Here is a 22,464-nt window from a genome sequence, read left to right on the forward strand (position 1 = left end):
AAAAAACCACCAAAAAAACCCAACCAAAACCAAAGAATACCCCTCGCGTTTTCAGGGGGAAGGAGGTGGCGGCCGGGAAAAAGGTTCTCCCTCCTTCACCCCCTCCCCCCCCACCTCCTTTTATTTTGTTTGGAAAAGTTGACACATGAGAAAATAAGTTGAAGGGTTTCCCCCCCGCATACACGTCCCCCTTGGGCCTGCAGTATCTGAATGGCCGAATGAAACTTGATCTCTACCTAAATTTTGCAACAACTTAGAAAGTAAATAAACATCTTAAAGCGCTCCCTTCTCTTCCAAACTTCTCTCCCCCACTCCGATTTATTTATTTCAGGGACCAAACGTGGCTCTCTGGTTTGTTTGTTGGCAGGGACCATGATCGAAAGAATCGAGGCCTTTCTGACCGGGCAGCCAGCTGAAGGAGAAGGACAAAAAGGAAAGAAAAGCTGAGCGGTACAAGGCAGGGAGCGGGGACGGAGCCGGTCCCCGGGCAGCGGGGCTTTGTGCGGGGCCCTCCGGGGCTCAGGCAGGAGCAGGAGCCGGGCGGTGTGCGCCGGGGAGCAAGGGGGGGATCGGCTTTTCTTTTCTCTTCCCCCACCCATCCCTTTTTTTATCCCCCCTCCGCTGCCCCTGTCTGTGCCACCTCGAACCTCCGCGCAGTTTGTTGATGTTGTTCCTGAACGTGCCGCCTCCCCGCAGCGAGCGGTCTCACATCTCGCCTTCACACACATTTGCTTTTGAAAAGCGATCTTCGTGTCCGGCACTTGGTTGTCTCCCTTTCATGTCCAGCTCCTACAAAAGGGGCTACAAGACTCGACATGGGAGAAAAGAGGAGGCCAATGAATCTATTTTCCAGATTGCCAAGCACATGGTTGGAAATTGAAGGGGCTTTTGTAGCATTTCCCCTTCCTCCCTCCCTCCACTCTCCTTTTCTTTTGCTTGTGTGCAAATTGTTCAATTGCTCTGGCAGGGGTGTTCCTGACAAGCTCATTACTAGAAGGTGCCAGACCCCTCCTCTCCCTCTCCCCCGAAGTCTTTGATGAAGTTAAAATGCGCTGATAGCTGCTCTCGGGGCTATCTTTGTTCAGCCTCTTTTAATAACCGAGCCTGCTTTGAGGAGACGGGATCCGAGGGAAGAAAGCGATGTGCAGCGAGGCTGGGTGGTGGTTGTGTGCCTGGCAGAAGGGGGGCTGGTTATTTTAACATAAAGTAGCGATTTTTAATAATTTTTGACTTGTTTGTTTGTGAAGTGCAGGAGGAAAAGGAGCCAAGGGTGCCAGGAGCGGATAAGAAATGGCAGTGGATGCCCGTAGGGATGAAGGAGGCGTGTGGCCCCTGCAGTCCCGCTGGTGCAATGGGCTCTCCAAGTTGGTGGTCTCGGAGCTTGAAGGGATGGAGGGGGGTCCTCTGCAGGGAAGCGGTGTTTCCCTGGAGAGCCCCCTGCCCCCACACGCTCAGGAGAGGGGGATCGGAGGGGGGGTCTCTGGGACGGGGACACCTTTCCCCGGCTCTGCTCGTCTCCTTTTGCCTTGCGGAGTCATTGTGAGTTTTTCAGCCGCGGTAGCCGGACAGGATTGAAGCTGAACTGACCTGGGGAGCGGGGGATTCCCCCCCCTTAACCGGGAGTCGTGGTACCCACGCAGGAAGGGTCGGGCTCGGACCTGCGGGGGCTGCGAGTGCAAGCGCCGTCGAGGTTTTATTTGGGGGGGACAACCCCAAACATCTCTAACATTAGAATTTTCCCTATTTCCCTGAATTCCTCTGAAGCACCGCAGCTCGTTCCGTGCCCCGATCGGTCTCACGCCGCCTGCAAGTGTCTGCGTGGCTCGGGGAGGGCCGGCGGAGCGCCCCCGGGAACCGGCTCTGCCCGGCCGCTGGAATGGGGGGCGGCGAGGGAAGACCCGGGGGTCTGCCCTGGGTCCGGAATGCCCTGGCCGGGCTCGGTTCGGGGGTTTCACGAGAAATTTTGTCTCGGCTAGGCGGGACGGATAATGGCCCCTAATTACGGGGCTGGCTGGCTCCGCGGCCCCGATCTTCACGGGACGTTATTTTTAAGCGTTCGGCGAGGATCATTTTTCACGCCTCGCTGCCTAAAGGAGGGTTTTATTTATTTATTGGAGGAGAGGCAAGGAGGACACCAGCAATAACCGAGCACTGAAAGGAAAATAATTAGCTGTTGCAGTCGCTGCTTGGGAGTCCCTGGCCAAAAAGGAGACTTAGCATTTCCCTTCTCCTCCCCTCCCCTGCGTAGGCTCCGTAGCCCAGGTTCTCGGGGCTGCTTTCGGGAGTTGGTTTTGTCAGTGCTAAACCCCGGGCAAAGCCCTCCAGAAGCTCGAAGCTCGATCCTTTTCTGCACGTTTGGTTTTGGGCTCTTTTTTTTTTTTTTTTTTTTTTTTTTTTTTTTTTTTTCCAGCTCTCCCTTTCGGATCGGCGGCTGTTTCCGAGTAGGACCGGGGGGTTGCGGATTCCCCTGCCTTGCTTTGGCTTTGGTCACGCATTCATGGAGATTTTTTTTTTTTTTTTTTTTTTTTCCTAATGTGCCCCCACTCCTCTGCTTTCTGTATGTCAGATGAAAGGCTTGTAGCAAAACCGCGACGCTCTCTGCGTAGTTACTCCGCGGCGGATTTCCGTGTGTGCGCAGCCCGGGAGAGGCGGAAAACGGGGGATTCTCTTCGGGTTTGTCGGGGCGGGATAAAACGATCCTGCCCCGGAATATCCCCGTCGGGACCACAGCGGGAGGGCTGTGTGTGTGTAATTTCTTTCTCTGCTTTCGCTTAACTAAGCCCGTGTTAAGTGGTGCGGATCCCGAGGAGGGAAGCGAGTGGCCCTTCCCTCGCCCACTGCGGGCTGTGGATGCGGGACCCCGGCCCGACCGGCCCCGCTGCGCCGCCCGCTCGGCCCTCACCCCTGCCTCTTCCCCTGGCACCTTCTGCTTTCCATTACTGCTGATTTGGAGAATTAGGAAAGGTCAAGATCTTATTCCTTTCTCCGGTAGTTTTTTTGTTTTCTCTTTCTAGTTTCTCGCAGCCCCGAATAAAAATAAATCATCCTGGATTATAAAAACCACCTTAAGACATCAAGAACATCTTTTCCAATAGTTTGATCCTTCCTTCAGGACTGCCCTGGCCTTTCCTTGTGACTGCGCAGAAACTCCCGTTTTCACGGTGAATTTAGGATTTAATAATAACGTCCAATCTCCCTGTGCCCCAGTGTCCGACCTGAAAACATTGCCCTCCAGCATCTTCTTTCCCTCTCCATCTCTCTTTCGTTTCTTTCCTTCCCCGAGCAGAACGTAGAGAAACGAGATGGTTTACAAAAAAAAAAGAAAAGAAAAAAAAATTAAAATCCCGTTTTCCGATCTGGAGAGGGCAGGAAGAGCTGTTGGCTCAGCCGCGGGAAAATTGCTTTGGAAATTAAATTGGTGCTTTTGAAATCGCCTCGAAATGTTCGCGGTAGGTCAGGGACCTGTGCTCGCCCCTGTGTCCGTCTGTCAGGCGAGGAGAGAGGCAGGGGCTCCATGCTCTCCCCTCACCTCCCGGACCTTCTTTCTCTTCGTCGCCTTTTATTTATCATCCGCTCTTTTTTCACTTTTTATTTCTCCTTTGTCATTTCCCGTCTTCTTTCTTTCTTCCCTTCTTCCTATAATTATTTTTCTCTCATTATCTTTCTTTCACCTTTTCCTTCTTCCACTCGTCTAATTCATTCAATTCTTTCTTTCTTTCTTTCTTTCTCTTTCTTTCTTTCTTTCTTTCTTTCTTTCTTTCTTTCTTTCTTTCTTTCTTTCTTTCTTTCTTTCTTTCTTTCTTTCTTTCTTTCTTTCTTTCTTTCTTTCTTTCTTTCTTTCTTTCTTTCTTTCTTTCCTTCTTTCCTTCTTTCCTTCTTTCCTTCTTTCCTTCTTTCCTTCTTTCCTTCCTTCTTTCCTTCTTTCTTTTCTTCTCTATTTTTTTCTCTCTATTTCTCTCTTTAATTTTTCTCATTTTCTATCTCCTCATCCTGTTAAATTTCTTTGTGCTTTGGCTTTTCCCTCTTTCCCTGTCATTAAACATTTTATTTTGTTTTTCTCTCTTTCTCTCTCTCTTCTTTTTCTTTTTCTTTCTCCATTTTCCTTTTTCTTTTTCTTTTCCTCTCTCTTTTGCTCTTACCCTGTCTAACGATTATCCTTTTTATTTTTGTATTTCTTTGGCTTCCACTCTCTTTCTCCTTCTTTTCATCTTTCTCCCTTTCTTTTTTCCTCCCTTTCCTCTCGCTGTCTGTCTCTCCTGCTTCACCCACTTCTGGGGTTCATCAAGGGCCACTTTCCCACTCTGTCCAGATTTCCAGCTGTGTCCACCCCCGGGAATCTCTCTCTTGGCCGCAGCGAGGGGGGTCTCCCCTCCTTTGAACCAGGAGCGATTCCGGCGGGCGCCCCTCCGGGCTCAGCGCTTCCCCTGCCTGTGCCCGGTGGGCTGCAGAGCAGCTCAGGGCGAGTTTTTGGAGCGGGGGACCCTGGAGCCCACTCCCCACACCCCCTTTCACCGACCCGCCGGTGCATTTACCGGGGAGGTCGCTCCGGGACGCGCCGGCCCATGCGGGGTTGCAGGGCTGAGCATGTGCCGGTGCCCGCTTCCCCCTGGATCGGGGGTCCTGTGCAGGACCAATTCGCACTTTATTAATTTCTTAAGTGAGGTGTACATTGGCACCACAAGCCCGTGGCAGCAACAGGTGACGCTGAGATCCAGGACGGGACAAAACCGGCTCACGGCAGGGTTTTATCCGCGCTTTCCCGATCCTTCCTCATCATTCAGATGCTAATGATATCCTCGGGTGAACGGTACCGGGATGCGCCCGCCCGTGGCCCGGGAAGGGGCTCGGCCCCACTGGGCAGTCGGTACCGAGCAGCCTGGAGCCCGGTAGCCTTTCCCGGCCGCGGGCAGGCTGGATTCCTGCTTCCCAAGCGCCCTGGCTGCCCGCATCCCTTCCCCAGGGATCCAGGTGAATTAGGTTCATGGGTATGGCGTGAACCACACTCATCCCTCCCTGCCACTGCAGGATGAAACCTGCAAGGGATACAATCTCCCCGATGAGAGGTCGGGAGGGAGACCCAAGCGTTGTAATGAGTTTGTCCGTCAGTTTCTCCATGGGAGACTCCGTGTCGGTGCCTTGGGATCTGTCTAATGACCGGTTTAGTGGAGTTTTTCCCACTCTCGATCCTTTCTGGTTACCGAGGCTCGGACTCCATGACGCAGGGTGGCAGAGAAGCGCTTTTCGGGGGCGTCTTTATCCGTTTCATTCATATTTCGTTTTAGCTGGGCTTTTAAGTGAAATTAGATTCCTCTTTCGTCAGTACCGCGGGTTTGAAACGGCATGAAACAACACCAGCGATTCCTTTCACTCTCACAAAAATCCCCAGATACTTCACTTCTCCCCGCCGACGGAGGCGAGCGGAGAGCCCTCGGAAAGCCCGTGGATGAAACCCCGCTCGCCCCCCGCCCTCGCAAATCACTCTTCAGCAGTGAGAGCCTTCTGCGGGGCACACGATCGCCTTTCATTCCAGCTGCACTCCCTGCAAAGTCCGTGGGAATTTTCCCCCCATTCGGGCGAGATTAGCTGGGGGCCCCCATAATGTCCACCCATCAGCCCTCGCCAGAGGGAGAAGGGGGGACAGAGGACAAGCAAGACTCGGGTGTGGGGAAACTCCACAGCCGGGTGGGAGCGGAGCCGTGCTGGGGGCCGGACCCCGGCGGGTCGGGGATGGAGGTGCCGCCGCTTACTCTTTAAACTGAAACAGACCAAATAGAGAAGGAAAAAATTCCTCCCTCTGGGTATGGGGCTGAAAAATTTCAGGGTTCAGCCAGACAGGCCCCCCTCGCTTCGGACCGCGGCTCCCCTTCCGCGGCAGGTCCCGGTGGGGCGCGTAGGGGCGAGGGGAGCGAAATGGGAATCAGCTGGTGGGGCAATGCCGACCCCCTCCCTTCGGCCTGCAGCGCCCCTGCGATCTCCACTTTCCAGGAGAGAAACGTGGCCACAAAATAAAGGCAACAAAAGGAGCGCACAGGGCTCGGCTGAGAGAGCCGGGGCTGGGCAGGATGCAGAGCCGAGCACCCACCGCCGGCCCTGGGACATGTGGGGACAATCCCTTCCCATGGCGAGCAGAGTCTCCCAGAGGCGCTCCCCCAACGCACCTTCCCACCCCTAACGGCCTGAGATTTCACCCGTGTTATTCCTAAAATGCTCTTTTCTCTTTCCCCCCCCCCCCCACTTCCCCCCCCCCCCCCCCCAATTTAATTATTTCTCTTGCAAAACCAGAGGCTGCTGCCACCTAACGCGGCACTGAAATCCACGTCTCCTCTGTGATTTACAACCCAAATCCCAATCCCATGACCTTTCTCTTCCCCCCCCGCCCCGGGTCCCCCACCCTCGGTCATGTGGGACACGAGTAAATTTATCCACCCTAGTGGAAAGGCCTCCCTTCTGCAGTTGCTCCCTGGAAGCCCGACACGTTTCACAAGGAGAACAATTTCGGTTTCCCACCTTCCTCTCTCTTTTCTCCTTCTTTTAAATTCGTTTTAATTTCGTTTTCTTCCCTGTCCCATGAGGCTGCCATCTCTCCTCAGGCATGCTCCTACTCTGGGCATGTCTTTCAATACGTCCCTGCCAAGAAGGTTACTTCAGAGGGACGTTTTTGACCGCTCTTCAGCTCAGGAGATCGTCAAAAAGAACATTTCTGGCCTCCCTGAAGTGGGAGCGAGCTGAGCTCAGGGTGTTTCCCCAATAACCTCTGCTCTCCCGGGGCTCCCCTCCAGCCGCACGGCGGAGGGTCCCACACCCAAGGAGCCGGACACGTGTCTGGGGACAGGGACCCCCTCTTGGCCCTGCGGCAGGGGACACCCACCCGCGGCCTCGTCTCCGTCTCTCCCGCGGCTCCGGCCGGTCCTTTCTCACCACCTCGGCTGCTTCTCCCCCCACCAGCTCCTGCGGGGAGACCGCACCCTCGGGTCCCCCCGGGAACGGCGACTGCCACCACCGCCCACCCCGGGCGGCCCAAAGCCCGGCCCGAGCGCGTTTTCCAGCAGCAGCCAGAGGTGGGAAACTCTGTCCAAGCTGCGGGGTGGTCCCTGCATCCCACCCTCACCATCTCTGCTGAGATGTGGGTGGCAGCAGCAGTAGGACGCCCCGGGCAGCCGCAGAGGTTGTGTGCGGGGGAGGGAGGCAGCTCCGGAGGGTCGGGCAGCCCTCAGGAGGCCGGGGCCAAGCGGTGCCCTCAGACCCTGCAGCCCCGGCCCCGTCCCACCGGCCACGGGCGCTCCGAGGGGGGAGCTGGGAGCATCCCCCAGCGTGGCCCTGTCTCTGGGCGGATATTCGGCGTGCTGCGAGTGTCGGTGCCGCAGCTCCGCCGTCGGGGCCGGCCGGAGGAAGCCGCTCCGCCGCCGCAAACCGCGTGAGAACCGGCTGCGGGCGGCGCCGCTTCGGGTTGCGCAGAATTCTTCCCCCTCCACCTCCTCCTTTTTTTTTTGTTTAATTTTTTTTTTATTTTTTAAATTTTTTTCGGCGTTGCCAACAGTGAACACGTTTCCCTTTCTTCCCGGAGTGGGGATTTACCCCAACCGCAGGCAGGTGTTGGGCACATTTTGGTGGAACGAAACCACGGCTCTGAGTGGACCTGTCAAGTCTTTCCACTCTGTTCTGCTCGGCAGACTCTCGCTCACGGGCTCACATGGGAAAAAAAGGCGAGGAATTGATAGAATTTATTCGTTTCCCGGCCTCACTGAGAGATCGGGAAAAATACTCTGGAAAGCGTCACTGAAATTCTGCGAGGCTCAATTTCAGGCGCTGCTATCAGCTGTCGACGAGGAAAAACGGGCAGTACACTGTCTTATACGGAAATTAAACATATTGGAGCCTCCTGCCAGATCCAGATGATATTATAGTCGATATTCCCAGATTTTTTCCTTCTGCTTTTGCACTATATTCCTTGGTCGCACTTATTTATGTGCCTGGGACAGAGAGCAGAGAAATAATCATCGAGAGGGAAGGGCATCTTGGGATAATCGGAAACAGGGGTCCTTTTTAAAAACAGCTTTTCTGGTCCCAAAATTCGTGGGGAAAAAATGAAAAATACGTGAAAGCACCGTAGCAGAACCGATAAGAAATAATAAAGGCAAATTAATCGGAAACGAACGTTTCCCGGAAAACCAAGTGGTGCAAAGCGGATTTCCAGCGCGGGGCCGGGCCGAGGGAGAGGCTCCCACCGCCCAACCCGCAGGTGCCTCGGCGGGGCTTTAGAACCCCTAGGTTTGTACCCTTTTCCCCGCTCCCGCCCGGTGCTCGGGGCAGGGATGGATCCCGGCTCGGTCCCGCTTCCCAGCCCCGGGCTCCGCTCGCCGTTCCCGCCTGGAAATTCAGCACTTTGGTCATTTTCGCCTCCCGCGGCCGCGAGGGCTCCGCCGCATTTCGGGGCTTCCCTCGGCCGCGTTCTCTGGGAAGGTTTTCTAGAAATCAACCCCCCGGCCCACACGGTTTGTTTTCCGCTGGGTACCCGTGTTATTCCCCGGGCTGCCCCGACGGGAAGGTGCGGAATTTTGCCGGGTTGCTGCCGGTTTTTAAAGGAGGGAGAAGAAGGGAGGGGGGTGGTGGGGGGGGGGGGGTGGCGGCTGCCGCCTCTATTTTAATGTCATTATAGTTGCCGTGGCAACCCATTGGATCACTCCTCCTGGAATGAACCTTGTGACAATGGTTGGTTTGCGAGAAATCGGTAAATGTGCAACCGGGGGACACAGCTACATTACCGCGAACAACAGCGAGGGTTTAACATGTGACCCTTCCAATTATGCCGATGATACCTCGGTGCAGCTGCCTCCGCCGTGCTGCGAGGATGTGGCTCTTTGGGGGGGTTGGGGAGGGTTCCCGGGACTGCTTCAGGGCACAGCCCGGTGGGGATGGGGCCGCAGCCCGCACCGCCTCGGCACTGAGAGACCAACAGCGTCTCTGCACCGGGATCGTGAATGTGGTCCCAGCCACTAAAAGAAAAAAAAGGAAAAAAAAAAAAAAAAAAAGGAAAAGAAAAGGAAGAAGAAAAAGCTTCTTCGGGGGAACGTGGGGAGAGTTCAATATGGGAGGGGCTGTGGATGTAGGGCTGTGGAATAAGGACCTGCTTTGGGGGCTGGGCAGAGACCCCCCGGCCCCGGCGCACACGGAACATCTGTGGCACGGCTGCAGGAAGGAACGAACGAAACCCACCCCCTCCCCGGAAAAAAAAAAAATTGTTACAAGCCTTAAAATATGGTTCAGAGAATTACAAGTAATCAGAGCTGCGGGGGTCAGCAGTGCAAACTTTTTAAGACTAATGTTTATTTAGAAAAGTGAGTGGTGTCTGCGTTGCTTTTCTAGTGCCCCAGCACAAAAGTCCTAATGGCTTTTGCAGACTTTCCATCACAAACTCCTGCACAGGACGCAGGGACCACCGCCGAAAGCAATCCCAAGCTGCCCCTTTCGAAGGTATCATCGGCAGAGGGTTTATAACACCCTCGCCCGTCTTTCCACGAGTCAGTGACGATATTTTCTGCGCCCCCTCCTCAGTTTTGTCCCTCTTTCGCGTTACTTTGGTGTAACCCGAACCCTCCCTAATACCGTGGAGGGGAGAAATCGGGGGATGGGAATGGCTATCCCCACCTCCCTCCCCAGTCCCGTTCAGCCCTGGACGGTCCTGAAAGCAACGCGGGGCTTCAGCCGAGCTGGAAACCTCGTTAGGAAGAACCCGGGGGCAGAGGCAGGAACCGGCGCGGGGCGGGCTGGCCGGTGTCCTGAGAGAAGGCAGAGCTGGCAAATCCATTCTCCCGTCTCATCCCTTCCAGCCGCTCTCCCGGGAGCCCAGCCACAACACCGGCCCTTGTGTAGCTTTGGGTGTCTCTGCTGAGCCCATCCCAAAACTCATCCCGTGGATAAAACATGATCGCCAGCTGGGATTTGAGTGCCTCAGCAGACCCGAGGCTCCATCTCGGGATGCTCCTTTTGTTCTCAGGACTGGAAGAATAAAACCAGCAACTTCGCACACCTCTGGGGACAATTCCCCCTCGCCTTTAAACAGGAGATGGATACAGGGGAAACACAGACCTGGAATCTCACTGAAAGCCAGTGGCCTCAGCCCTAGATACCTTGCAGCAGGGCAGGGAAAATCCCCTGTGTTCAGTTCCTTCCCTCCTGCCCTTGAGAGGTGTCAGGATCTGGGAAGGATGAGCAAGGCAACAGGATGTTGTCCCCTCTCCTGTCATTAGCGTTCAGAGCAACCAGAGCTGCTTTGCAGTGGGATGTGCAGGAGAGAAACAGAGTGGCAAGAGGAATGGCATGGAAGGGAGAGAGAAGGGGGCTGGATCTTTCTCCCTTTCCAGCCAAGTGACTGTCTTGTCCTGATCCTGAAAAGGTAAGCTCGGTTTAACCCCTTCTTTGGTCTGCATAGGGAAAAACAAATAGCTTAAACCTGGGAAGGCTGAACCAAGAAATGGCAGCTGAAAGTGCCTCTGGAAACACACACCTGAGGCCTGATCCTGGCTGCCCCTGTCTGAATCAAGCACAGGTGCTCAGCTCTGTCAGAACCAGGTCCAGGGTTGATGCTGTGGCTGGTGCTGCGAAGCTGAGTTTGGTGGAGGGAGGACAGTGCTATTTCTAAACTGCTGAAATGTGCCTGATGCTTGAAGGAAGATCATCTCCTCTCCCGCAAGGGCTTTCATTTGAAGGGCTTGACTCTGCTTTCAAACAAGTTGGTAAGACATTCTGGCCTTCTGACTCCCATTATCTCCCCGAGGGCCCTGCACCCTCCTCGCCAAGGTGCTGGAGCACCCAGATCAAATTGCTGTAATTGCTCATGGAGCCAGGCAGGACCTGGCACTTCTCTTCTGGGTTTGGAGACCTGGTGCAAAGCCAGGCAGGGGGAAGGGGCTCGGTGACAGCAGTGCCTTGCTATGCTGTATCCCTCTATCCCCCTTACAAAGCAAAAATGCTGGGAACACTGTTCATCCCTAAATTTGGAACATTTGGGCTGGAATTTTTTGGACACATTTGAAGAGGGGAGGCAGGGAAGAAGGATGCAGAGAGGGGCATGAGAAGGAGAAAGAGCCACAGCCTTGCTGGCATGAAGTTGATTTGTCTGCATCCTGTCCTTTTGTGGCTGTCATTGTCACTGTACCCAGGAGATGCTGCAACCACATGCACATGAGGCTCAGCCATGCAAGAAGGATCCCACAGGTATCACAACACTGCAGCCGCTTGCCTTGCCCCTCTGTTTGAACCAAAGCTGTACTTTTCCCTGCTAGGGAAGGGTGGGAATTTCAACCAGCTTCTCCTGCAGCTGTGTTCTGCTCCCCAGGAGCTGGGGGAAAGAGGTGCATGTGCCATCAGGGGTGATGGTGAGAGATGGAGCAGGTGCCAATGGGTGCCCCATAGAGTCCATGGGCCAGTGCAGCAAAGCCCCTCCATCCCCCAGGGGCTGGGGCCAGTCTGATGCTCCAGCGAGGTTTTTCATCTCCCTCCTCGATGTCAGCAGAGCACAAAGGCAGGGAAGAGGTCAACCCCTCTGTTAATACACATGTTTTAAATAACTGGTATTTTTATTTCTTCCCTTCGGTGCGGTGGGCTTGGCACACATCTTTGTTTGCACAATTGTCCTGCCCATAGGTTCTGTTGCCCAAGTAAGGAGAAAGCGATCTCATGTGTGATCTGGAGGTGTGCAGTGCTGGTTCTGACATGTAAATATTAATCAAGAAACAACAACAGAGGGACAAAAAAAATTCCCTCCTATCCTTGAACCCCTTCAGATCCCTTTATTGTCCAGGCATTTGTTGCACTTGGACTGGCTTTTCACTTTCTCCTCTCAGAGAGGCTGGCTCCAGCAATGGTCCCCAGATTCCTCAGCTACATCCTACTGAGGGAAAACATTTATTGAAGTATTCAGCTTATTAGGGAAATACATATTTCTGCTTCTTTTCCAAACTCCACTGACATCTTTTCGAAGCCAGCCCTGTGTGTCAGCATGGGGGAAGGCGAGGCATCCCCTCTCTCTCCTCTTGCAGAGGTATGAACTTTGAGTACCCCAAAACACCATGGAGAGGGAATTCCTACCACCACCGTGTGCTGCTTTGGTGGACAAAAGCGGTGAGTATGTGTGTAGATTATTTTCCTCCATAAAGCTGTGCTTCAGCTCACTCACACCTCTGAGGAAACACAGGGTACTTGGACACACCATCCAGCTCCCCAGATGTCCATGTTTCAGATGAACTTTGCCAGGGCAGCACTGATGAGGTGAGAGGGCACAGGGAGGTGTCCAGTGAGAGAATTGGACAGGCTTTTTCACAAGAAGAAGACAAAATACTTTTCCCTGGGTTATCCTGTAAAATTCACTCTCTCAGGGCTCTCACTCTGCTGCCAGACTCTCAGGTGGTAGCTACCAAGTGCTCAAGTCTGGATGAGGCCTTTAATTTCAGATGTCCTTCAGGCTTCAGCTGCCAGAGGTTGGCAGAGAGTAGCAGGGAGAGAATCATTCTGTGCTCACTGTTTCTTTTATTTTCTTTCTAAGCATCCATCCCTAGACACTGCTGGAGGGGAGATTCTGGAGCTTTGGATGAAATCCCACAAATTTTCATGGAAGCAGAACAGCAGGAAAGCAAACAGGAAAGAAGAGGAGTAATATACTAATCTCAGGGGCACTTGTTGCATTTCTCTCTTTTCTCTGCTGTGCTGTTTCCTTTTCCTCCAGCCACATACTACAGGATCACACCAGATGAATTAAGGGATTAAACCATAAGGGAGAATTAGGATCCTGCTGATTTAGAAGCAGAAAACCAGATGGGCTTATTGAACTTTAGATGATGCAAGAAAATCTTGGGTAGTGCTTTGGATGTAGGTCATAGGATAATTGAAGTTATTGGGAACCTCTGAAGAACTCTGGTCCAACAAAGCAAAGTCAGCTTAGGTCAGATTACCCAGGGCTTTGTCCAGCGAAGTTTGAATGTCCCCAAGGATGGAGATTCCCCCACACCTCTGGTCCTCTGTGTTGAACCATCTTCAGGGTAATTTTTTCCCCAATATCTAATCCAAGGTTTCCCTTCTGCAAGGTGTATTTGTTGCCTGTCCTTCCATGTCTGTGTGTACACCAGGGAGATGTCCAGGCTCATCAAGACACATTCGGGGCCTGCTGTACCTCCCTTGTAAACCAGATTGTTGGGCATAAATTTCCTGTCTTAGACAGAGGTTTGTGGGCCTTCTGAGCACCTTGGATTCTGCCAGTGTGAGCAGGCCTGGATGGGAGGTCTCACCTCTCCACAGTGCTGCCTTTGAATGGCTCTCACCTGTGTAACAGGGTGAGGATTTGCTGTTACTGTGACTGGAGACATCCTGAGCAACATCCAAACATCACTCCCATAACCCACTTTCAGGATCATCCAGGAGGTGGTGGGTCTGGAGAAAAAGGTCTGGAGAAAAGGTGGTGGCCTTTGGCCTGCTGCATCCACCTGGGGAAACAAAGGCATGGATAATAAAGGTCACCTGTTCACCTTCATGGCTGACAACTGAGCCAAGGAATTCCTTCTCCCCAGTGCCCTGAGCACTCCTCCAGACTGCCTGGGGTCAGACAGCATGAGGCCATGCTCAGACACAGCTTTTGGTGACAGGCTCACAGGCAGGTGGACCTCTTCCAGTACATTTTGGCAGCTGGGAATCATCTCAGTGAAAGACAGAGCTGTGATGTGTTTGGCTGTGCCTTGTAGGAGAGAAGAAAAAATTAAAAAAAAAAAAAAAAGAAAAAGAAAAAAGAAAAGAGAAAAGACAAAAAGGAAAAATAGTTGTCTACAACATCCCAGCCTGTCCCCGATCCTAGGAATGGATGTGAGGGCTTGTTGAGGGAAAAGGTAGCCTGACCCTGTGCAGTGAGAAAGGGAGAGGCAGAAGTCATGAAACAGGGCTCTGTTTGGACTCAAATTCGATTTGCATGGTTAAAACTTGCTGATCCCATACAAGGTTCTCCTGGCTGGGAGCTGAACTTGGTTCCACAGCCAAGCTTTCTTCTTTTCCAGAGTGTTCAGCATAAATCAGACTTTCACAGACATCTTTGAGTGGAAGGAGCAAGAAATCACATTTTGTCTCCTGTCCAGGAACTCTGGGAGAAAGGAGCTGTCAGAAGCCAGGAACCAGCCCAGATCTGCTGATTCACGTGCTCTGTGAATCCTCCTGCCTGGCGCTGCCCTCACCCATCTGCAGTAACAACTCCACCGGCTCCCATGTGCTGCCTTTCCCAGACGAGATCCCAGCCAGGCTCCTGACACCCAAGTGGAGCTGTGCCCTGAGCAAGGGATACCAAGCCAAAACATCTTTTGGGCTGGGTTACACCCTGCCCTGAATCTCACCCAAGCCATAAAGAGGGTTTTAAAACAGATCCAGACCTGGTGTGATGCCGTGTTGTGACCATTTGCACTCCCCTGGGGTCATATCTTTAGCGTCTTTTTTCCCCTAAAGGATCAGCCCAGAGAAGTCACCCTTCCATGTGCTTTTCTAACTCTCTTGTCACTAGTCTCACTAGGAATTATTTTCTGAATATTTAGGTAGAATTTCCCTTGCTGAACCTTTTGCTTCCAGAGGATGGTGTGTCCATTGTCTCCTTCTCTGGCTGAACATCTTTCTCCACATCTTCCAGCTTGGCAAAGTACTGCTAATTTTCCTTGTACACCTTCATAGGCATTTGAGGGAGAGGGGCAAGTTTCCACAGACTTGGAAAGTTTGTGTCATGGGTCACGTCCATCTGAGCATTTCCTGGCAGGAAGGGAGGCTTTGGTGGAGGTGGCTGCAGAAATCCTACCAACACCTTCAGTGGACCAAAAGCTCCACTGCTGATCCTGCTGAAACAGAGGGTTAAAGCCTTTCTTCTAGAGCCATTCCCTGCTAGTGAGATCCATACAGTCCATTAAAATTAGGGATCTTATTATGGGCTATATAAAAAAGGCAAAGAGGAAATGAGAACCTTATGAAGGGTTTCTTATGTGTGCAGATGGCAAGGGCATCTGAGGCTAAGAAAGCCATTCCAACAGGCTTTTTCCAAACAGAAATGCTTACTTTACAGGGTTTCCTCTCTTTTAAAAAGAGATAAATAGATACAGGAATATCTATTCTGCACAATTCCCACTTGCTAGCCAGCCACACTGTCCTTGGGATGGAGAAACAGACCCTAACCCATATCATTCTCTGTCCTGTTTTCAGCTGGGCTAGAGTTAATTTTGTTCCTAGTAGCCGGTACAGTGCTGGGTTTTGGATTTAGTATGAGAATAATGTTGATAACGCACTGCTGTTTTAGCTGTTGCTAAGTAGTGCTTACCCTAAGTCAAGGACTTTTCAGTTTCCCATGCTCTGCCAGCGTGGAGGTGCACGAGAAGCTGTGAGGGAGCACGGCCAGGACAGATGACCCGAAGTGACCAAAGGGATAATCCATACCATAGATCATCATACTTGGTATATAAACAGGGGGGAGTTGGCCAGGAGCCACTTATTACTGCTTGGGGATGGGATGGTGAGCAGTTGTGTCATGCATCTCTTGTTTTTCTTGGGTTTTAGTCCTCTCTTTGTTATCTCCCTTACTGTTATTAATTATTTAATATTATACTCTAACTAATTTCCGTTCTCAAACTGTTCTCAGCCCATGGGCTTTACTTTTTTCTAATTCTCATCCCTACCCCACTGGGGTGAGGGGGACTGAGCAGCAATCTCCATGGTACTCAGCTGTCTGCTGGGGTTAAGCCAAGACATGCTCTCAGGAGCACAGTCTCCTTTTCCCCCAGCACCAAATTCAGCTTTCAGATGCACTTGCTCTCTCCTGAAGCAGAAGGAGCATACTGTGTTTGCTGCCTCCTGCAGCCTGACTGAGGACTGGTAACACATCCACCAGCACACAGGAGTTATTTGAGTCTATTGAATAGCATCAGGAGCACGGAGAGCTGCCCAAAACTGGGAATTCAACCTTCCAGCAGTGGCCACTGCTCTGCCTCTGCTTCAAAGCAGCAGAAACCAGGGACCTCAAGCATGAATGGACTTTGTGTCTGTAGCAGAACCAGAGACCCTCAGAGTCTGGGCATCTATTTGCTTGGTCTAACCACCTCCTGGGACATTTTTAACCTGTCTCATCCTGTCCCCACGTGCATGGCTGTCCTGTCACACAGCAGTGCCAGAATGGGACAAGGTCCCAGAGCTGCTCTCTGAACCTATAGGATTCTGTGGGAACCCTTGGCTACTGCCTTAGGTGCTTTAGGGGCCCCAAAACCAAGCAGAGACAGGAAGCATCCTTGGTGTATGATCCTTATTTATACAGAAGTATAATCTCTCTCTAAAGGTGTCGTAGGAGAGTGATTCACATCCCCCTGTGCAGGCTGAGAGCTGAAGCACAATGAGGCTAAGTGACACGAGCAGGGCTGGGCACATAACCTGTGGCAGAGCAAGAGCAGCAGCCCAGCAGTGTTGTGAGCCCTTGTCCCTGCTGCTTGTCACCACTGCTCAGTGTCAGAGCTCTGGCCACCTTGCCTCCCTGCCCACCCAGCCAGGCAGCCCACTCCTTTCTCCTTCAGACTCTTAAAATAAGACTTGCAAAGCCTTGAGCGTGGTTTCGATTTCATTAATAAATCCCTGCTTGCACTTGAAGCTGCTGTGCCTTTTAAAACATCATCCGTGGCTCTGGTTACACTCCTGATGAAAGCAGGCATGGCCCTATTAGTTTTCATGGCAAACAGCACTGCCACGTCCTGAGATCCTTTATGCACTCGCTGTAACCCAAGTTTCACAGGAAAGGGAGGGGGCAAAAAAGGCATCTTGAAAGGCAGTGTCCTTCTCCTTCACTGCAGACCGAGGGCACTGCACACTTGAATCCCTCTCAGAATCAGCTTTCATTAATCAGTACCATTTTGAAAATAGTTTTAATTATTTTTAAATTGCTACCAACAATTACCTCCTGACTCTGCAACTCCCACCTGATGCCTGTGTCCCTCCAGCCTTGGGAAGGGGCTGTACCAAGGGGCGGGAATGGCATGGGGTGTGGAGAAGGGAAACAGGAGCTGCTTGAGCAGTGAGGAGCAACAGCTGCTCTGTAGTGCAGTCTCCTCTTCGTGGCTCTGAGAGGAGGTGTTTTGCTGGGGAGCAGAGTTAAGTGTCCACAGCCAACCAGCGTGAAAAACCCACCCCATGGCAACAGGTTTGCTCTGGGTCATTAATCCCAGATCTGCAGATGGGTAAATCAAGGCACAAAGGGTTTAATGTTTGCTAGTGGTAGAGGATGGGGAGGACAAGGGGAACTGTTCCAAAACTGCTGAAGTGAGTTTCCAAATGCCTTCAGCTTTGCTCTGTCCCTTAGGCAATGCTTGGAGAGCTCTGTGGAAGTGAGTTTGCAGCAGAAGCAGAGAGACTGCGCTCAAACAGGCCAGCAGGAAACCAGCACAGGGATGCAGGAGTGTGGCAGAGATTAAAGGAAATGGGAAAGGAAAGGAAAACACACAGAAGGGAAAAGATATTAAGAAAAAAGAGAATAATGAAATGACAAAAAAGGTGAGAATAAGGAGAAGAGAGGGAGGAAAGTCAGGAAGCCCCTTTGCATCTCCTGGAGCAGACAGGTGCCAAGGGCCATGATCCCTCTCTCCTGCCCTGGATCACACATCTCCACCTGTGTCCCAGCATGTTCCCTGCCCCACAGAAGTGCTGGCTGCCCTGCCCCACCCGAGAGCTAAGCCTGGCAGCTGTCAGAGGGGCTGGATGGCCAAGCCCTGGCCTGGCTCTCTCGCTGCTCACACAGAACAGCCGGGAGAGGGTGGCAGGTGAGAGAGGCACAGTCATTGCTACAACAGATGGTAGAGGCATGACATTACATGGCAGGGCTATTATTTATTGAGTGCTCGTGTTTGTCATGGCTGAAGATGACATCTTATTAAAGAGTCATGACACTGGGCGATTTTTTTAAGCCTAGGGGCCAAGAAGGCTAATGAACAGGGATAGCTCCAGGAATAGATGGAGGGAAGTGCTGTTTTCAGGTCACAGGCAAAGCTGACTAATGTTTCACTGACCTGATTTCTGGGCGATTTCCAGGCACATCTTGCTCCTGTTGATTAGGGATGGATGCTTCTTGCCGTGGCCTGACAGTGCTGGCTCAGGGGGAAGCTGCTCTCTCTCAAGAGACCCTGTGGCAAGGGACCAAAGCCTGGGATGTGTCATGAGAAAGCCCCCACCCACAGACAGCCAAACATCAGTGCTCCTGCAAACAAGGGCATGTGGCTGGTAATGGCTTTTGGACAGGTTTCCCCAAGTCTCACCTTGCAGGAGGTTTGGAGGAGAGCTCTCAGAGACCACAGGCAATAGCTGGGGGAGTGTGGGAATCGAGACCCCACCTGTCACTGTGGCACTTTCACTCCTGTGTGATGCTTGTCAGGACAGCTAGACCAACAGCAGGGCTGCCTAGCTCATTTTGACCCTCTCAGCCTGCCCTGGCACCAGCTCTGCAAGGCTTGCCTTCCTTAGCCTGAAACAAGAGCAGTCTCCCTGCAGCTCCCATGCACTGGCTCCTTATCGCTGACCCGCTCTGTCAGTGCAGATGCTTGACTAATGTTCCCTTGTAAAATGTTGTGTTAAGCACATTCCAGGCGCTGACATTAAATACTTGGGCCAGGGCAGCGCTCACCCTCCGGCGGGCGCAGCGCTGAGCCAGCCCCAGCCACTCGCCGCTGCTGCCGCAGCCAAATTTGCTTTTTTCTGCCCCTTCCCCACCTCCCCCTGCCCTCCCTCCGGCACAGCCAGCGTGGGCAGTGGGGGAAGGAGGCAGCGGGCAGGACCGCGGCTGTCTGGCAGATGAAATAATAATTACCCCAGCAGCCTCCGGCCTCCCTCGCATTCCTCTGTGCTAACAGCTCGGCTTATTTTGTTTTCATCCGCAAATATTGACTCGTCGGGTTCTTTTCACCTCGTGCCTATTAAAAAGGCATTGCTCAGAGTTTTGTTATTGAATTTGTTCTGCAGCTGCGAGAAGCATCCAGCAGCTTGAAGGAATTCACCCACACCATTAGCGCAGGCCCTGAGGGCTGTGTGCCCTCAGTACCCTCCAAAACTGCTTTGCCTGCTGCTCTCCAAGAGACAGGACCTGGGTCTGCCTCAGCAAGGATTCTTTCCGGCCTTTCCTCCAAGGGGGAGATCAGGATGGTGCTGGGGATGAGGCAGAGCTATGATCTGCTCCTGGGGGATGCTGCTTTGCTGCTTGGTGCCTCAGTTTCCCTGCTCAGCCTTGTGATTCCTGACCATTTTTGTGATGGGCTGGGAGTGTTAATCATAGACATGCGATTTAACAGCCTGAACTTTTGTTGCTGCGACTTGTCCTTCAATATTCACTTCAGCTTGAAGATGTGGGAGTTGTTTCCAGATGCCTTAACCTGGCTGGAGCAATAAGCAGAAAAATAAATCCCTTCATTTCTCACTGAGCTGAATTATCTGGGTAATTAGTGAGCGTGACAGCAATGCTCACACAGCTCCAGCGTGAGAGTTTGGGATCGTGGCTGGGGGGGATGTTGATGCCTCTCCCCCCTGCAGGGGGTGCTTGGGGTGAGAACAGGGATGCACAACCTCTCCCCACTTTCCCCACGGCGTTCAGCCAAGGGCAGGGGCAGCGGGAGAGCAGCCTGCTCGTGAGGAAAGCCCCTGTTTCGGCAGCTGTGCTCAGCTTTGGCAACTCTCCCAGAATAAAATTGACTGGCACCACATTCCCAGGGACTGCCCTCTGTCCCCAGCCCTCCCTCCAGGGGAAATCCCAGGGATGCCAGCACTCTGTAGGCGGATCTCACCTGATTCCCAGATGAGAATAGGAATTGAGACAGGTGAGAAAGGTGGAAGCATCAGAGGGCACCCTGAGGTGGGTGTCCTTATTGAAACCTCTCCCAGTCCCCTGTGAGTGTCCCAATGGACCCTTCTCCATCAGGGGTCTGACAGATGCTTGTTCCTGTGGGTGGGTTGGGCTGTGGTGACCCTTGGGATCCTCTATGTCCACATCTATGGCAGGATCCTTTGCTCAGCTTCTCCACCCTTCCACCCTCCCTCCAGATGCCTTTTTAACCTCTTCCAGCATGAAAAGAGCCAGCAGGTGAAATCTCAGCTCACCAACCCTGCCTATACCTCAGCCATAGCCACAGCCAGGTGTGGGACATCAAGAAAAGCTCTGACCCTGTGGTGGAGGGATGCTCATTTCGGGGGAGGGATGGATGGTGTGGCACATGATCCCAAACTCCCTGCACTGAGCAGGTTGTCTCCTGCCTCGTGACCAGCCTGCAAAGAGGAACGCGGCCGCCTCCTTCTCCCAGCGCCTGTTGATGGAAAGCAAATGTCAGCGTTGTCATGCCCAAGTGTTTATTTTGGAAACAGCCAGGGGCCTGGCCAGCAGGCACGGGGGACATGATCCTCCTTCACGGCAAGGAGGAACAGCCACCCGGCAGCAGCTCCCACCGAGGATGTGGCTTGGCCAGAGGGCTCCTTTCTCCTGCCTTTGGCCTGCACCGCATCAGGTCTGTCGTAGAAACTGACCGGGCTCAGGGAGGGCATCACGCCGGGCCCTGGTGGCAGCCAAAGCCCGGGGAACACAGACCTGCCTGTGGGTACCACTGAACCTCGGGGTGACCCGTAAGGGCGCTGGCTCTGGCTAACGCCCAGGGTCATTCCAGGCATAGCAGTTCCATGTCCCTGCCTGGGGTGCGAAGAAAATCATCTCTGAGAAGTGTCCTCTTCTCCTGACCTTTGCTCTCCAAATATTTAGGATCCCACAGCGCACAGTCACAGGCCTTGTTCGGCTTCAGTGTGATGCCATTTGCCTCCTGTCTCAGCTGTCCCCAGTAATTCATCTCTGGCTTGCTGATCTGGGGATGTGGAAGATCCTCTAGCACCACCAGGCTTCCCTGAGGTGAGTGCAGGCACCAGAGCACCCTCCCAAGCCCTGTCTGTCCCTTGCTCCCTGCACACCCACATTACCCTCTTGCCACAGGCTGATGGTCACCAGGAATTGAGGGGACCATCCATGGAGGGCAGTCCCCTGTCCCTGGCAGGGTTCACTCTTCTCTCCCTGGTTTGCATCTGTCACTATTCCAGCAGTGACAAGGGAGAGCCCAAGCATGGCCAGAGTGAGCAAACTCTGGCAAACTGTTGGATTTTGCATTAGGGAAGATGCTGGGAAAGTGCTTTTGGGTTCTGTGTAACAAGCAGGAGGAGAAAACTGGGATTTACACGAGCCAACAGTAAACCAGAGAGGCAAGCCCAGACTCCCACATAGCCTGGGATTTTTTGGGCAAGGGCAAGGACTGGTGGCTTTGGGCAGACTCAGACCTGAGCCCTTGGAGGGTCTGAACTTGCTGTCAGAAGGTGGCATAAATTAAGAAGCACGCTCTTCTCTCCTGGGGTGGTTGTGCATTGACTACCCCTGTTTCAAGAGTTCCTAGAGGTATCTCTGCCCAGTGGTTTCTTGGAAGAAAAAAAACTGTTTGGAGAGGTCTGGGCTGAGGATGGGGACCTTCAGAAGACACTCTAGAAGGAAGAACTTTGTTTGGACAGTTACACCACCTCAGTGAGGAGGGAGAGTGCTCATCTGGCAAGTCCTTGAGGAATTGGCACTGTCTGCCACTGAGCATTAGGGAGAGTGCAAGGGGAGAAGGGCTCAGGAGGAGGATGCTGAAAGCAGGAGTGACATTTTGAAAGGGGCCATAGTAGCTATTGAATTTAATTTTCCCTGACCATAGGTACAGCTTATTGTACATCCTAAAATCCCAGGCCTGGACATTTTGGTTGAACATCCACTTCTTCCACAGAGGACTTTCCTATTGATAGCTGATGCAGTAAAAGAATAAGGATTACTTAACCACAGAAGAGTCAGTGCTTTATTTGAGACAGAGCCATAAAGGATGTGTCCATCAGAGACCATTGAGCCAGAAGTCCCAGACAGACCCTGCTGTTCAGAAGTCCCTTTCCTACTGCTTCCCATGGGCTGAGGATGGCATAACACCCAAACCTCAGCCTGCATGGTTTTATGATGAAATAAAAGTTTGTGATGCTTCATAGACAAAAGGGGATTTTTCAAAACTTTTTTTTTTTAATGTCAATTTATGAAACGAATTTATCACTGATTATATTTCATACTTTTTAAATTAGAGGTGAATTTTCGGTGTGCTGCTTGAAATCTTGACAATAATTCTTTTATTGGCCAGACACTACATTTTCCTACCAAAAGCTGTATTTGGGATGGTTTCCAAAAATAACAATAATTTCAAAACAAAATACCAATGAAATATCATAAAAAAGGTGCCAGTTTCAAATCACGTGGAAAGAAAAAGTGAATTTTTTTCTTTTTCAGATGGATTTGTTTTCTTGAGAGATGATGTTATTTTCTTGAGAGAAAAAGAAACCCCAAGTGATCGCAGCAACACAGCTTAGATTTTCAGCAGGTGCAAGTTCATGTCA

The 22,464-nt window shown here is 52.3% G+C and overlaps 1 protein-coding gene across 2 annotated transcripts in view; it reads left to right on the forward strand.

Moving 5' to 3' along the window:
- Nucleotides 1–21,800, forward strand: part of CMPK1 (cytidine/uridine monophosphate kinase 1) — an 86,618-nt gene extending 64,818 nt beyond the window's left edge. Inside the window, exons 7-8 of one of the 2 annotated variants that reach the window (XM_053985109.1) lie at nucleotides 20,774–20,917; nucleotides 21,747–21,800. In XM_053985109.1, the coding sequence (XP_053841084.1) occupies nucleotides 20,774–20,897 (124 nt within the window). In that variant the 3' untranslated portion in view covers nucleotides 20,898–20,917; nucleotides 21,747–21,800. Of the gene's footprint in view, nucleotides 1–367; nucleotides 443–20,773; nucleotides 20,918–21,746 lie in introns of those variants that run through there. The other variant, XM_053985111.1, reaches the window with a different exon arrangement.
- Nucleotides 21,801–22,464: the final 664 nt, after the last annotated feature.

This window comes from Vidua macroura, chromosome 9 (assembly GCF_024509145.1).
Source record: "Vidua macroura isolate BioBank_ID:100142 chromosome 9, ASM2450914v1, whole genome shotgun sequence".
Lineage (NCBI taxonomy): Eukaryota > Metazoa > Chordata > Aves > Passeriformes > Viduidae > Vidua > Vidua macroura.